The 17,252-nt window shown below is 41.1% G+C and overlaps 1 protein-coding gene across 1 annotated transcript in view; it reads right to left on the bottom strand.

The window, feature by feature from the left end:
- LOC124804798 (5'-3' exoribonuclease 2 homolog) overlaps positions 1–17,252 on the bottom strand; it is a 431,320-nt gene that overhangs the window by 400,171 nt on the left and 13,897 nt on the right. The window contains exon 4 of the mRNA XM_047265135.1: positions 15,635–15,808. Within this exon, the coding sequence (XP_047121091.1) occupies positions 15,635–15,808 (174 nt within the window). The remainder of the gene's footprint in view (positions 1–15,634; positions 15,809–17,252) is intronic.

Genomic DNA, 17,252 nt, shown 5'->3' with positions numbered 1-17,252 from the left:
TACACACAACAAAAACACATAACAGAGGCTTTAGTAAACAATAATATATTTTCCTTCATTATTTACAACAGTTTGCCTACGCTGGGGAACTTTTCAATTCTGCAATTGTAGAGATCCCATGATTTTGAGGTGAAGAACTTGACGAGCCGCATCTGGAGCACATTTTATCTGGAAAGGAAGTTCCACCAAGGCTGTTCAATAGCAAGAAGAAAAGGTAAAAATCTGAGCGTGCAAGATCAGGTGAATAAGATGGGTGTGGAATGATTTCCCAACCCAACTTCCATATAATGTTTTTTTGTCTGCCTAGTAGCATGCAAGCAGGTGTTATTGCAGAGTAGCATCACTTCACACAGTATTCCTGGTTGTCATTCTTGGACTGCATCTGCAAGATGTCTCAGTTGCTCACAATAACACAGGTCTGCAAAAAAATATTTTTTGAAAGTTGTTTGAAATTTGATTACTGACTTATGTACTTTTCAGCGCCGATTTCAAAAATGCAATCAATTTTTTTCTCTCATGTCAGGTTTTCTCACAAAAAGGGAGTATTTTTGGGTATAATAATAACATTTAAGAAATTTATGACTTTTTTTCAACATCCATGAACTATAGACCTTGCCGTTGGTGAGGAGGCTTGCGTGCCTTAGCAATACAGATAGCCGTACCGTAGGTGCAACCACAATGGAAGGGTATCTGCTGAGAGGCCAGACAAACATGTGGTTCCTGAGGAGGGGCAGCAGCCTTTTCAGTAGCTGCAGGGGCAACAGTCTGGATGATTGACTGATCTGGCCTTATAACATTAACCAAAACGGCCTTGCTGTGCTGGTACTGCGAACGGCTGAAAGCAAGGGGAAACTACAGCTGTAATTTTTCCCGAGGACATGCAGCTTTACTGTATGATTAAATGATGATGGCGTCCTCTTGGGTAAAATATTCCGGAGGTAAAATAGTCCCCCATTCGGATCTCTGGGCGGGGACTACTCAAGAGGACGTCGTTATCAGGAGAAAGAAAACTGGCATTCTACGGATAGGAGTGTGGAATATCAAATCCCTTAATCGGGCAGGTAGGTTAGAAAATTTAAAAAGGGAAATGAATAGATTAAAGTTAGATATAGTGGGGATTAGTGGAGTTCGGTAGCAGGAGGAACAAGACATTTGGTCAGGTGAATACAGGGTTATAAATACAAAATCAAATAGGGGTAATGCAGGAGTAGCTTTAATAATGAATAAAAAATAAGAATGCGGGTAAGCTACTACAAACAGCATAGTGAACGCATTATTGTGGCCAAGACAGATACGAAGCCCATGCCTACCACAGTAGTACAAGTTGATATGCCAACTAGCTCCACAGATGATGAAGAGATTGATGAAATGTATGATAAAAGAAATTATTCAGATAATGAAAGGAGGCGAAAATTTAATAGTCATGGGTAACTGGAATTCGATAGTAGGAAAAGGAAGAGAAGAAAATGTAGCAGGTAAATAAGGAATGGGGCGGAAGGAATGAAAGAGGAAGCCGCCTGGTAGAATTTTTCACAGAGCTTAACTAAATCATAGCTAACAATTCGTTCAAGAATCATGAAAGAAGGTTATATACATGGAAGAAGCCTGGTGATACTGGAAGGTTTCAGATAGATTATATAATGGTAAGACAGAGACTTAGGAAGACATTCCGAGGGGCAGATGTGGACTCTGACCACAATCTATTGGTTATGAACTGTAGATAAAAACTGAAGAAACTGCAAAGACATGGGAATTTAAAGAGATGGGACCCGGATAAACTGACAGAACCAGAGGTTGTAGAGAATTTCAGGGAGAGCATTAGGGAACGATTGAGACAAGAATGGGGAAAAGAAATATAGTAGAAGAAGAATGGGTAGCTTTGAGAGATGAAATAGTGAAGGCAACAGAGGATCAAGTAGGTAAAAAGATGAGGGCTAGTAGAAATCCTTGGGTAACAGAAGATATATTGAATTTAATTGATGAAAGGAGAAAATATAAAAATGCAGTAAATGAAGCAGGCAAAAAGGAATACAAACATCTCAAAAATGAGATCGTCAGGAAAAGCAAAATGGCTGAGCAGGGATGGCTAGAAGAGAAATGTAAGGATGTAGAGGCTTATCTCATGAGGGGTAAGATAGATACTGCCTACAGGAAAATTGAAGAGATCTTTGGAGAAAAGAGAACCACTTGCACGAATATCACGAGGATGGAAACCCAGTTCTAAGTGAAGAAGGGAAAACAGAAAGGTGGAAGGAGTATATAGAGGGTCTATAAAAGGGCGATGAACCTGAGGACAATATTATGGAAATTGAAGAGGATGTAGATGAAGATGAAATGGTAGATATGATACTGTGTGAAGAGAGTGACAGAGCACTGAAAGACCTACGTCAAAACAAGGCCCCGATAGTAGACAACATTCCATTACAACTACTGATACTCTTGGGAGAGCCAGCCCTGACAAAACTCTACCATCTGGTGAGCAAGGTGTATGAGACGGGCAAAATATCCTCGGACTTCAAAAAGAATATAATAATTCCAATCCAAAGAAAGCAGATGTTGACAGATGTGAAAATTACCAAACTATCAATTTAATAAGTCATGGCTGCAAAATACTAACACGAATTCTTTACAGAAAAATGGAAAAACTGGCAGAAGCTGAAATCGGGTAAGATCTGTTTGGATTCCGTACAAATGTTGGAACACATGAGGCAATACTGACCCTACAACTTATCTCATAAGATAGATTAAGGAAAAGCAAACCTACATTTCTAGCATTTGTAGACTTAGAGAAAGCTTTTGACAACGTTAACTGGAATACTCTCTTTCAAATTCTGAAGGTGGCAGGGGTCAAATACAGGGAGCGAAGGGCTATTTACAATTTGTACAAAAACCAGATGACAGCTATAAGAGTCGAGGGACACAAAAGGGAAGCAGTGGTTGGGAAGGGAGTGAGACAGGGTTGTAGCCTATTCCCGATGTTATTCAATCTTTATATTGAGCAAGCAGTAAAGGAAACAAAAGAAAAATTCGGAGTAGGAATTAAAATCCATGGAGAAGAAATTAAAACTTTGAGGTTCGGCGATGACATTATAATTCTGTCAGAGACAGCAAAGGACTTGGAAGAGCAGTTGAACGGAATGGACAGTGTCTTGAAAGGAGGATATAAGATGAACATCAACAAAAGCAAAACGAGGATAATGGAATGTAGTCAAATTAAGTCGGGTGCTGAGGAAATCGGATAAGGAAATGAGACACTTAAATCAGTAAATGAGTTTTGCTATTTTGGGAGCAAAATAACTGATGATGGTCGAAGTAGAAAGGATATAAAATGTAGACTGGCAATGGCAAGGAAAGCATTTCTGAAGAAGAGAAATTTGTTAACATCGAGTATAGATTTAAATGTCAGGAAGTCATTTCTGAAAGTATTTGTATGGAGTGCAGACATTTATGGAAGTGAAACGTGGATGATAAATAGTTTAGGCAAGAAGATAATAGACGCTTTCGAAATGTGGTGCTACAGAAGAATGCCGACGATTAAATGGGTACATAATATAATTAATGAGGAGGTATTGAACAGAACTGAGGAGAAGAGAAATTTGTGGCACAACTTGACTAGAAGAAGGGATCGGTTGGTAGGACATGTTCTGAGGCACCACCAATTTAGTACTGGAGGGCAGCGTGAAGAGTACAAATCGTAGAGGGAGACCAAGAGATGAATACACTAAGCAGATTCAGAAGGTTGCAGTAGGTACTGAGAGATGAAGCTTGCAAAGGATAGAGTAGCATGGAGAGCTGCATCAAACCAGTCACTGAACTGAAGACCACAACAACAACATAAAATTTTATCTTATTTATAAATCATGTTCTAAACTACATTTCCAGTACACTTCCATTTCTCTTTAAGTTCATAAGTTCTTATAATAACGCTTTAGCTTTCTGTCGAACCACCTTTTATTGCTTTTCCGACTGTGGACTCATTGAGGATCATCTCTTTTTATCATCCAGCAGTGGTCTGCTATCCCATTGATGTTCCATCTTCCTTGACATCATCTTTTCATTCTTTCCATTTCTTTGATGTCTTAGTGGAATCTTTTGCCCTGCTCTTCACTTACATCACTAAGGTTTGCAAGAAAGTAGTCAAGATGTTAGTGGAGAAAATGAACTTTAATGTTCATGTTACAGCCCATCTTCTTAAAGTTGTCGAGCATGTCTGCGACCATTGTCTTGTAGTTTGTATCTCTTTTGTTTCCTAGGAAATTGGTAACAACTAATTTAAAAGATGTCCAGGCTGCCTTTTTTTTGTTTCCATTTTGTCCCCAAAGTTGGGACCCGTTATTGGTTTTCTAATGTCTGGTCCGACAAAGATTCCTTCCTTTAGCTTTGCCTTGGATAAACCCGGAAACTGTTCACAAAGATATCTGAAACACTCCCCTTCTTTTTGTAATGTCTTACCAAACTGTTTCATCAGCCCCAACTTAATGTGAAGTGGTGGAAGTAACACCTTTTTGGGATCCACAAGGCTTTTCTCTCTTAACATTTTTAACCCGACCTGTACGGTTTTTCTCAAGGGCCAAGCTTTTTTCATCTTGTGTTGCTTTCTGTCTCTACTGTCCCATTCACAGAGAAAGCAAGAGAACTTTGTATAGCCACTTTGTTGAGAAAACAGCATTGAAATCACTTTTAAATCCCCTCAGAGAAGCAATTTGTAGTACACTGCACCACCACTGTTCCACCAAATGCATAGCATTATCTTTTGTGGATTCGCACATATATTTTTATACAGAGTTGCTGCTTTGTTTGGGCTCATCCATTCCTTTTTTTCCCTCATGTTAGCATAAAGACACATTTCTCACCATTAGTGACGATACAGGATAGGACTGGTCGGTGTCGTTCATGAGCCAACTGGTGACGAGCAAGCAGTTATGCACACATGGCAACCCTCTGATTTTTGCGATTTTGACTTAGAGCCAGCAGAACCCGTACACCCAATTTTTAAACTAAGTAGGACTGGTTGATTAAGGGAAAGAGACCAAACACCGAGGTCATCGGTCCCATCAGTTTGGGGAAAAATGGAAGAGGAAATTAGCCTTGCCCTTTGGATTAGTGAAGGATGGGGAAGGAAGTCGGCTGTGCTCTTTCAAAGGAACCATTCCAGCATTTGCCTGAAGCAATTTAGAAAAAACACGGGAAACCTAAATCAGGATGGCCGGACCTGTGTTTGAACAGTCTTCCTCCCAAATGAGAGTCCAGTGTGCTAACCACTGCGCCACCTCGTTCAGTACTAAGTTGAACTAAAAGGTGGAAGGAATATATAGAACAGTTATTACAGGTAGAGAAGAGGAAGTGGATGAAGATGGGATGCAGGATGCGATATCGCAAGATGAATTGCACACTGCACTGAAAGACCAAAGTTGAAACACAACACTGGAATAGGCGATATCCCCCAGAATTACTGATATACTGTAGTGCTGCCCAACTTCACCCATCAGACGTGCTGGGCCATGACAAAGCACTGAAGACAGTGATGATTTGGAAATAATCATGGCTTATGAGGACTTTATAATCAGTAACATTCCTGCAGTGGATAGGAGACTTTAAGAGACCCAACCAACAAGCATTTACAATACTATAGCAATAAAAGTTTTCTGGAAAAGAGGAAGTCTCAGAGTAGTTTGAACAAATACGGTAAGTGTTACTACCCAAATAACAATCAACTGTAACCAGAAGAGTTGTAGTCAGCAAATTCACTCGCCACTTCACTTCAACAGTTTCCCCCTCAAGGCCAAACATCACTGTTTTTTAAAACTTCCTGGCAGATTAAAACTGTGTGCCAGACCGAGACTCGAACTCGGGACCTTTGCCTTTCGCGGGCAAGTGCCCTACCATCTGAGCTACCCAAGACAGGTTCGCAGGAGAGCTTCTGTAAAGTTCGGAAGGTAGGAGACGAGGTACTGGCAGAAGTAAAGCTGTGAGGACGGGGCGTGAGTCGTGCTTGGGTAGCTCAGATCGTAGAGCACTTGCCCACGAAAGGCAAAGGTCCCAAGTTCGAGTCTCGGTTCGGCACACAGTTTTAATCTGCCAGGAAGTTTCATATCAGCGCACACTCCGCTGCAAGTGAAAATCTCATACTGGAATCATTGTTTTTGTTTCCAAGGCTCTCGGGTGTCCAGCCAGATGCGATCGTTGAAGTCACATGATATTTCGGCGAATAACCTTTCCGCCACCATCAGGTGGTTCTTATGGAATTCCATCAGAACCACCTGATGGTGGCGGAAAGGTTATTCGCTGAAATATCGTGGGACTTCAACGATTGCATCTGGCTGGACACCCGACAGACCTGGAAACAACACATATGCTGGGAAAACCTCCCATCACACATCACTGTTTTTGTTCTGTGTTGATATCTGAAACTTCCCTTGTGACATATTGTGCTGTTGTGCCATTCACAATGACAGCTACAAGTAAATGTGTTAGTTGATTAGTTACACATTCCATAGAGCATTTGAACAATTCTATTATCGAAATACGGTATACGTCAAGTTTACAGGATATGTACACATGTTTAGTGTTAACAAAATTGAACACTTTTTTTATCATGCAATTACTTTTTTTCACCCTACCAGGCTTTAGAAAGAAATTTGTTCACATAATAGAAGGACATTGATTTATACTGGAACAAAACATCAACAATATTCCTAGTTTTGAAGAACGTCAGTACCTGGTTTTAAGGTAAATAAATCGTGCAATATTGCTATGGTACTTGCACATGATGTTCAGGCAAATCTTTATTGATCAGAAGAAGCTCACTAATCTGTGGTGCTTTAATGGAATAAAAAGCTGCCAGTCACCTAGAAGGACCAGAAGAATTCCTGGATGCCCACTGGAACTTTTATAGAATGGTGTGATAACTCACAAGTTGAAATTATATAAATGTTTTGCTGTTGACTGATAATACTCAAGTCATCCTTCAGAACTATATACTTAAAAGAGAAAATGGAAAGCTTTTTTTTTTCTTTTTTCTAACATTACTTCATTCCTCCAACTAGAAAAGCATTGCTTAGTATGGTATTAATCAGGGGCAAATATGAAAATAGTTCAGCAACTGTCCGAAGAAATAGTCTACAGATTGCTGTATATATGGCTGCAGAAGCTTGGGATACTATCAAGTACACTACATGAACAATAGCTTGGAATAAGTTCCTTCCTTCTGAGGGATGTATCACTGCACATGAAGAGCATGAGTGTGCTCCCTGCCACCGTTGGATAAGCAGCTGCCAGCAGTAAGTCATATACTCTTAGCTCACTTATTTGTTACATAGTTTAATTCTTAATTTCTCTGTGTGTTTTTGGGTACTTGCATTGTTTAATTCACAAATTTCGAACATACTATAGTATTTGAGAGTTGTAGCATCGCGTTTTAGTACCTGAATAGTGTAAAATCACGCAGTCTCCTTCTGCCGTCGAGCAGTGTGTCAGCAGTGCTCAATAGCAGCACGTGGCTTATTTAGCGTTCATATAAATATAGTAGTCAAATTGAGAATTTTTTTGAGTGTTCTTAGTACACTTGTTTAGTTAAATCTGTCAAATCATTGTGTAGTTTTGTAATTAGCAGGGGCAGATTTGCATTTTAGTATCTGTGACGTGTAAAGTTGCGTAGTCATCTGTCATTTGTTTACTTCTATCAAATCGTCTTTTTATGTTACTGACAGTACAGTTAGCCTTCTGCCGCCGAGCAGTGTGTCAGCAGTGCGCAAGTAGTAGCATTACTGTATTTACAAGGCAATCTTGTATTTTAATAACCGTTTAAATTTTGTGTCGAATTGTTTGTACTCTCTGTAGATTAATTCAGACATTCTTTGCACAATGGTATTTAGCATGGATAGGGACTGCGACTGCTGTGTTCGGATGCGGGCTGAGTTGGCATTCCTTCGCTCCCAGCTTCAGGCAGCGTTGGCTTCGGTCACACAGCTTGAGGCTGTTGCCAATGGGCATCACTGTGGGGATCCGGACGGGGGTTTGTCGGGGCCGGCCAGCTCGTCCCACGCATCCCCCGATCGGACTACGGTTGTGGCTGCCTGGGAGACTGCCCACATTGAGGCTGACCCCTCACTCGTGGTAGAGTGGAGGTCGTCTCGAGGCGTGGCAGGGGGCGAAAGACATTCCGGAGGGCTGAACAGAAGGCCTCTCCAGTTTGTCTGACAAACCGGTTTCAGGCTCTGTCTCCGGATGATACTGATCTTCGGCCAGACTAGGCTGGTTGTCCTGTTCCAGAGGTTGCCCCTCAGTCTGCAAGATCCGGGCGGTCGCAGTGGGTGGGCTTACTGGTAGTTGGGAGCTCCAACGTCAGGCATATAATGGGGCCACTTAGGGATATGGCTGCAAGGGAGGGGAAGAAAACCAATGTGCACTCCACATGCATGCCACGGGGAGTCATTCCAGATGTGGAAAGGGTCCTTCCAGATGCCATGAAGGGTACAGGGTGCACCCATCTGCAGGTGGTCGCCCATGTCAGCACCAATGATGTGTGTCGTTATGGATCGGAGGAAATCCTCTCTGGCTTCCGGTGGCTATCAGATTTGGTGAAGACTGCCAGTCTCGCTAGTGGGACGAAAGCAGAGCTCACCATCTGCAGCATCATCGACAGGACTGACAGTGGACCTTTGGTACAGAGCCGAGTGGAGGGTCTGAATCAGAGGCTGAGACAGTTGTGCGACTGTGTGTGCTGCGGATTTCGCAACTTGCGCCATAGGGTGGTGGGTTTTGGGTTCCGCTGGATATGTCAGGAGTCCACTACACGCAACAAGCGGCTACACGGGTAGCAGTGGTTGTGTGGCGTGGACTGTGCGATTTTTTAGGTTAGATGGCCTCGGTCAAGTACAGAAAGGGCAACAGCCTCAAAGGGCGTGGGGCAAAGTCAGGACATGCGTCGACCAAGCAGCAATCGGTACTGTAATTGTTAACTGTCGAAGCTGCGTTGGTAAAGTACCGGAACTTCAGCGCTGATAGAAAGCACCGAAGCTGAAATCGTTATAGGTACAGAAAGCTGGCTGAAGCCAGAGATACATTCTGTCGAAATTTTTACAAAGGCACAGACGGTGTTTAGGAAGGATAGATTGCATTCAACCGGTGGTGGCGTGTTTGTCACTGTTAGTAGTAGTTTACCCTGTAGTGAAATAGAAGCGGATAGTTCCTGTGAATTATTATGGGTGGAGGTTATACTCAACAACCGAGCTAGGTTAATAATTGGCTCCTTTTACCGACTTCTCGACTCAGCAGCATTAGTGGCAGAACAACTGACAGAAAATCTGGAATACATTTCACATAAATTTCGTCAGCATGTTATAGTCTTAGGTGGAGATTTCAATTTACCAGATATAGACTGGTACACTCAGATGTTTAGGACAGGTGGTAGGGACAGAGCATCGAGTGACATTATACTGAGTGCACTATCCGAAAATTACCTTGAGCAATTAAACAGAGAACCAACCCGTGGAGATAACATGGACCTACTAATAACAAACAGATCCAAACTTTTCGACTCTGTAAATGCAGAACAGGGAATCAGTGATCGTAAGGCCGTTGCAGCATCCCTGAATATGGAAGTAAATTGGAATATAAAAAAAGGGAGGAAGGTTTATCTGTTTAGCAAGAGTAATAGGAGGCAGATTTCAGACTACCTAACAGATCAAAACGAAAATTTCTGTCCCGACACTGACAATGTTGAGTGTTTATGGAAAAAGTTCAAGGCAATTGTAAAATGTGTTTTAGACAGGTACGTGCCGAGTAAACCTGTGAGGGACAGGAAAAACCCATCGTGGTTCAACAACAAAGTTAGGAAACTATTGCGAAAGCAAAGAGAGCTTCACTGCAAGTTTAAACGCAGCCAAAACCTCTCAGACAAACAGAAGCTATACAATGTCAAAGTTGGTGTAAGGAGGGCTATGTGTGAAGCGTTCAGTGAATTCGAAAGTAAAATTCTATGTACAAACTTGACAGAAAATCCTAGGAAGTTCTGGTCTTACGTTAAATCAGTAAGTGGATCCAAACAGCATATCAGACACTCTGGGATGATGATGGCATTGAAACAGAGGATGACACGCGTAAAGCTGAAATACTAAACACCTTTTTCCAAAGCTGTTTCACAGAGGAAGACCGCACTGCAGTTCCTTCTCTCAATCCTCCCACGAACGAAAAAATGGCTGACATCGAAATAAGTGTCCAGGGAATAGAAAAGCAACTGCAATCATTCAACAGAGGAAAGTCCACTGGACCTGACGGGATACCAATTCGATTCTACACAGAGTATGCGAAAGAACTTGCCTCCCTTCTAACAGCCGTGTACCGCAAGTCTCTAGAAGAACGGAAGGTTCCAAATGATTGGAAAAGAGCACCAGTAGTCCCAGTTTTCAAGAAGGGTCATTGAGCAGATGCGCAAAACTATAGGCCTCTATCTCTGACATCGATCTGTTGTAGAATTTTAGAACATGTTTTTGCTCGCGTATCGTATCATTTCTGGAAACCCAGAATCTACTCTGTAGGAATCAACATGGATTCCGGGAACAGCGATCGTGTGAGACCCAACTCGCTTTATTTGTTCACGAGACCCAGAAAATATTAGATACAGGCTCCCAGGTAGATGCCATTTTCCTTGACTTCTGGAAGGCGTTCAATACAGTTCCGCACTGTCGCCTGATAAACAAACTAAGAGCCTATGGAATATCAGACCAGCTATGTGGCTGGATTGAAGAGTTTTTAGCAAACAGAACACTAGCATGTTGTTCTCAATGGAGAGACGTTTACAGACATTAAAGTAACTTCTGACATGCCACAGGGAAGTGTTATGGGACCATTGCTTTTCACAATATATATAAATGACCAAGTAGATAGTGTCGGAAGTTCCATGCGGCTTTTCGTGGATGATGCTGTAGTATACAGAGAAGTTGCAGCATTAGAAAATTGAAGCGAAATGCAGGAAGATCTGCAGTGGATAGGCACTTGGTGCAGGGAGTGGCAACTGACCCTTAACATAGACAAATGTAATGTATTGCAAATACATAGAAAGAAGGATGTACTGTATGATTATATGATAGCGGAACAAACACTGGTAGCAGTTACTTCTGTAAAATATCTGGGAGTATGAGTATGGAACGATTTGAAGTGGAATGATCATATATTAATTGTTGAGTATTGCTTATCAGTGTGGGATCCGTACCAGGTCGGGTTGACGGAGGAGATAGAGAAGATCCAAAGAAGAGCGGTGCGTTTTGTCACAGGGTTATTTGGTAAGTGTGATAGCGTTACGGAGATGTTTAGCAAACTCAAGTGGCAGATTCTGCAAGAGAGGCGCTCTGCATCGCGGTGTAGCTTGCTGTCCAGGTTTCGAGAGGGTGCAAACCATACGCGACTGGAACAGAAAAGGGAGGTAATGACAGTGGCACGTAAAGTGCCCTCCGCCACACACCGTTGGGTGGCTTGTGGAGTATAAATGTAGATGTAGAAGAGCTGCGAAACAGCCAATCTGTATCTGAGCTGACTAAATTCATTAAAGAATCTTCAGCAGAATGTGATCAAGAAAATATTAATGAGTGGCTCAAATGTGGTGATGATTATGAAACAGCCAATCTGTATCTGAGCTGACTAAATTCATTAAAGAATCATCAGCAGAATGTGATCAAGAAAATATTCACAAGTGGCTCAAATGTGATGATGATCATGATGGTGACCCTGGCGATTAAGTATTGTCACATGATGAAATAACTGCTAGTGTAATCAACTGTCAAAATCCTAGAAATGATGATGAGGAGCATAAAAACAATAAATGTGCTGAAAAACGACCATATTGAAAAGACAGCTATGTGCTGATGTGTTTAAAATGTCTACAAGATTTAGAAAGAAAAAAAATTATGAAAATAGACTGTAGACCAACTTTACTGGCCATTTACAACTTTTCAAACTTAGCTATGTAGTCAGTTCTTTTGTAATTTGCAAGATGTGTGACACAAAATATATATGTACAGTTGTGTGTGTAACTCAGTGCGGGTCTGTTTCGTATTCCTATGAACACTGGTACAACACAATTTCATAAAAGACTAATTATTGGCAAAATCAGTTATCAAAATCCTGTTGTGCATAACTGATGATCTACTGTACTGACAATACAAAGTTGAAATTTCAATAGAGCTCAATTTACTTACGAAAGCCATGTGGATTTATAATTGTTTGACCATTAGAAATGGAGAGGAAACAGGAATCCATCATTGCCTCCAGAAATTGCAAAATGCAGGACACTAAAACAGCAGTCAATATAACGGCCGAGTATTTTAACTCCTACAGAAGAACTGATGGCAATGCCCTCAGTGTATCATGGAGGCAAGGGATTTCCATGAGACTTTCATCTCATCAGAATTTTCAAAATGACCATGGTCATAAGTTAGAGCTGATTTACTCAAGTAAACCAACAAACGGAATTTATTAACAACTGATTCCTGTTCTCATCTAGAATTTGGGCTGCTGTAATTTAACACATGTCCAACATTGTCAAATATTTTAAGTTTACATTTCCACATTGTCATAAACCACCAGCCGAAGTGGTGAGTTACAATACGACTCATTTTAGACCATTACTTACACAGCTTTTGAAAGAATGCTCATTCAATCTTAACAACAACTTGACCAAAATTTTTGAAAAGCAATGCTTTTATCAAAGCTGGGATAAAAGTAACTGAGTCTCAAAAATATTGATAACTACAGAATTTTACAAAGCAACTTTGCCTCCCACAGATACTTTCAATGGTAAAACTGGTACAGGACTCAGCTGGAACCAAAAGTGCCAGACACAAAAAATTTCTTATACATGAGAAAAAATAGATTAAGGAAAAAATATTATTATGAAACAAGTTATCAGCCGAGAGATCTTCCAGTGTTAAGAAAGTGACACAAAATGGATAATAAACATATGCAGATATAGATGTGATGAAAAAAAGCAGTTCGCCACATTATAATGTCATTGAAACAGATGATGCTGAGGTTGAAGATGGGTTCTTAGGAAAGGAGTTTTCATCACTGAACAAAGAACACAAAAAAACTCTAGAACAGATCAAACAGCCAACTGTTAAGACAACCCCAAGTAAATGAGAAACAGCAAAACATAACATGGGATATTCAGTAAGCATATAAAACATTTCATAAAACTACGAATAAATACATTTGTCCGAAAGCATATGTTATTGTAACATAAATGCAGAGCTCTGAAGCCCAGACACCGTTTCACAGGATGATATATTCAGAACCAAAGAAAGCTTATTGAGGAAGCTGATAAAATGGAAAAAGCTAACTAGCACCTCTGATGGGTGAAGTTCGACAGTACTACTGGTCCGGCTAAGCTCCTTTAGGAACTGACTAAACAAGAATAGCAGAACGAATGAAGTCACCACCACACAATGATGGTACCCAACTGCTGAGGATGCTGCTGTTGGAGAATACTAGTGAGAAGCCTCTCATAAATAACCCCCCCCCCCCCAAATCAGACCATCATTCTCAGACATTTTCCAATGCTTGTCAGTGTTCTCTGTGCATGATCGTATCAAGGTGTGTATGTGATACTGACCACTGCCATCTCCATCAGGTACTGAGTTCGAGGTGGAGACCACTGCAGCGCCATATAAGGTATCCAGTCACCTACCAAGGACCTTGTCTCCAGTAGGAGCAGGCAACTGCCTGAGCTGGAGACCATAAGCGGGTGACTTGATGCTGAATCACCTGCTGAGTGACAACCACCTGCTTGTGGCCACTTCCCTAGTAATACGCACATTTGAGTCTGGGCTGGGAGTGGTCTGGTCACTATGTTACTGTAGGCAGATTTCTGAAGGCTTGTATCGTTGCTGATCACAGCCCAGTGCCGGCATACCCTTCGACTGTGTCTGAGCTGAATATTACAATTTGAACACCACTTATCCGGGTGTGATGCGTGGTGACCATGAGTGAGTCAGGCTGCTAAGAGCTGTGCTTTGGGGGCAGCTTCACTGACGCTACTGCCTGTCGCCCCTGGCACACGCTGTACTCGCTCGTGAGCTGGTAGTTGCTGACTACAGCACTTGGCACCCAGGGTATCACCAATTTCATTAAGGGACAACAACGCCCTGCACGCTGTAATCTCCTACCTGCACTAAAATGAATAAAGAGCTTTTGTAAAGAGGGATGTTTCATTAATGGCCTGCCCAAATCCAATCGCATGTGTCGTCACCCCCCCCCCCCCCCCCCCCATGTCCCGGCGAGGAAGTAGCACCTTTTCCTGACCTATGAATGGTAGCGTCCTCCGCTGCCCTGTGGTTACATCCTGACCCAAACATTATTTGCACATAAACAACAAGAGGCTGAAATTTAATCCATTATCTTCTTCACTGCTGTCACAAATATTTGACAGTTTTTTTTAAAGTGTCGTGAATTACAATGTTGTGGTGAGGCTAGGACATAATACAAGATCCTAAATTTCCACGAGTGAAATGAGCAGCAATTAAATTTATAATTGTGACTGTCACAAATGTTTGATTTTTTGCCAAATAGCTCACAGGTTATGAGGTGTGGTTAGTCTGAGACCTGCTAGTATTGCTTAACTTAAATCAATAGTTTTGACTCTCCAAATCTTTGCCTGTTTCTTTCAAATGCATTTTGATTTCAGAGCCTATAGTATGCTGACTGGAGACTGTGACACTATTCCTTCAACCTTTACTTTGAACTACATTGTCTGTCTGCTTCTCTCTCACTGACTGCATAGAACGAGCAGCTGACACACCTCTTTTCATTCCCTTTATAGTTTATGGCAAGCACTGGCAACACTGCTGCACGAGACACACAAATACACCACCTGGCCTGATCTAGACTTTTAGCAGTGATTAAAGAAGTTGGAATAGACTGGAATAAAACGTCCTAAATTTACTTAATCATTACTGAACATTTATTCATTATTCTGAAGCACTGCACAATGACAGTGACATTTAGTGGTGTTAGAGCTGTTACTAGTTGCACACAACACAGCAAATCAGCAAGGCAAACATTCCTTCTTCAGCAAGGCACAGACATGCCGTCTTCAGAGAATTTGCACCACTCGGAGATGTTGCTACTGTTGATACAGTCTTCTCTATAAATATCTGGCATATCCAGGGATAGCTCACTTGGGATTTGCCCTTATACTCAGAATAAATAAACTACATCTTTCTGTTGTTCAAAAGTGACAATAACAAGTGCAACATGTTTATTCAGTAGTTCACATTTCTGTTCTAATGTCCAGACACCTTTACACATGGCAATTGTTGCATGACACCATTTCTATAAAAGCTAAATGTTCCAGCCACAACAATGTTGCACAAAATAATTGCTGTGTTTCTCTTAGTGATCCAATTTCATATGACATTATTCTGCAGCCAGGAGAAATCATACTTTTCCTCACACAACTGTGGAAGAGAATGGTTTAATTTTTCATCTAAATTGTGAATTCTCTTCGCATCAACCTAACAGTAAGCAAAGATTCTTGAGCTTTAGATTAACAATAATGTACCTTTTTTCCCCAAAAGCATAAGCCTGAACATTAGAAATAAATACATTACAACATGAAAAACACATTTGCAAAGTGACTTACAGGAGTAATGCAGTTGCTGTCAAAGTGGCTCTCCTTTGGTTTCTCTGGTGGCAGGAAACAACCCTTTGCTGCCAATTCTGATCGAATACGAGCCATTTCTTGAACTTTCTCAACACTTTCCTTAGAAGCTCTGAAACGCCGTGACCGTTGCTGATTCATTTTAGCCCGAGGTGCCTGAAATTTAAATTGCATGGAAACTACTTAGTAACAGATGATTACAAGGTTAGCAATAAAATTCCTGTGACTTAGAAAAACAGCAGCACAAAAACCTTTGCATAAAAACATGAATATCAACTGCAATGCTTCCAAAACATTAAAGTATATTATCAGAATAGCATGAGTGCAAAAAAATCCAGATTAGCTGTCAAGTTGTCTCACAGGACTGCAACAGCTAATTTTCTTGTTTTGGAAACTGTTTTCTTAATTTGCAGATATTCAACATTATTCTTACTACAGTTTCAGTAATTCTGCTTCCCATCTTAAGATTTGAGATTGACGGCATTATGATCATTTCCTTTCAGCCCTGTGCTGAAGGAGACTATAAAATGAGTGTTAGGAATGAATACTCTGAGAAGATAACAGTTGAGAGAAATCCAACAATGCATCAATCCCAAAAGGCAACTGGCGAATATAGCTCAAGACCATTAAACTTATGACCACTGTATCTTTCCCTACTTTGTATCCACTATTTTCAAAACAATGATGTTACATATTTTTTATTTACTATGATGACTACAGTTTTCAGACAAATTTGTCACTAACAACTGCGTCCATTTACAATCACTGGGCATCAATTTTTGAAAGCCGTATGGCATAGTAGGAAAGATAAAAATAATGATAAAGTAGAAAATATGCCACTATAATTGGCCAAATCATGAAAATAGCATTCTTATGTCAGATAACAGCAACACAAATAAGAAAATATAATGCTTTAACAAATTTTTATACTTAAATAGATATGAACCTACTGCTATGTATCTTCATGGCACATATGACAATAACATTCTCTAAATTTAACCTCATGTCACTTCTTCCATTTGCTAACTTCAAAAATTGACTTTAAAGGAAAGAAATCTTTGTTAAATTAAGCATTTACTTCCTCTCCGGGGGACACCACATTGGCGAAGCACTGTCCGTGTGGTTGGAGAGGCTTGCATATTCATGTGAAGCTGAGGGCAATGCCGAAGGCCTTAGCTGACGGATCAGACTAAGAGTGCCCTACAACATCCTGTCTTCCTTATCCACTCCTAGTCCTTACCTAATTCCCTTCCCCAACCCAAGTTGTGATGCAATCTGTTCCGAGGGGTGCGTGGCAGATGGGAAGATGTGTCACAAATGGAGCCTCAGGGATACCAGGCGACCTCCCTGAGTAAGTAGCCTTACACTGTGCGGGGTTTACATGGTGTGGACCATGTAGATCCCCCAAATCTTTTGGGACCAAGATGGATACGACAAACGAAAATAAATTGAACAAACTGAGGGGCAAACTGAGACCTCAGACACCCAAACATCAGGGTCAGGGCTGATGGAATGCACTCCCACTACTGAATCAGGGTCTAGACCTGAGCAAGAAGTGGGAACTGTAACTGAGAAGTTGGACCAGATCAACATTAAAGCC

The sequence above is a fragment of the Schistocerca piceifrons genome, chromosome 1 (assembly GCF_021461385.2).
Source record: "Schistocerca piceifrons isolate TAMUIC-IGC-003096 chromosome 1, iqSchPice1.1, whole genome shotgun sequence".
NCBI lineage: Eukaryota > Metazoa > Arthropoda > Insecta > Orthoptera > Acrididae > Schistocerca > Schistocerca piceifrons.
The sequence above is the reverse complement of the archived record's forward strand: the minus strand, read 5'-3'. Positions and strand labels throughout refer to the sequence as shown.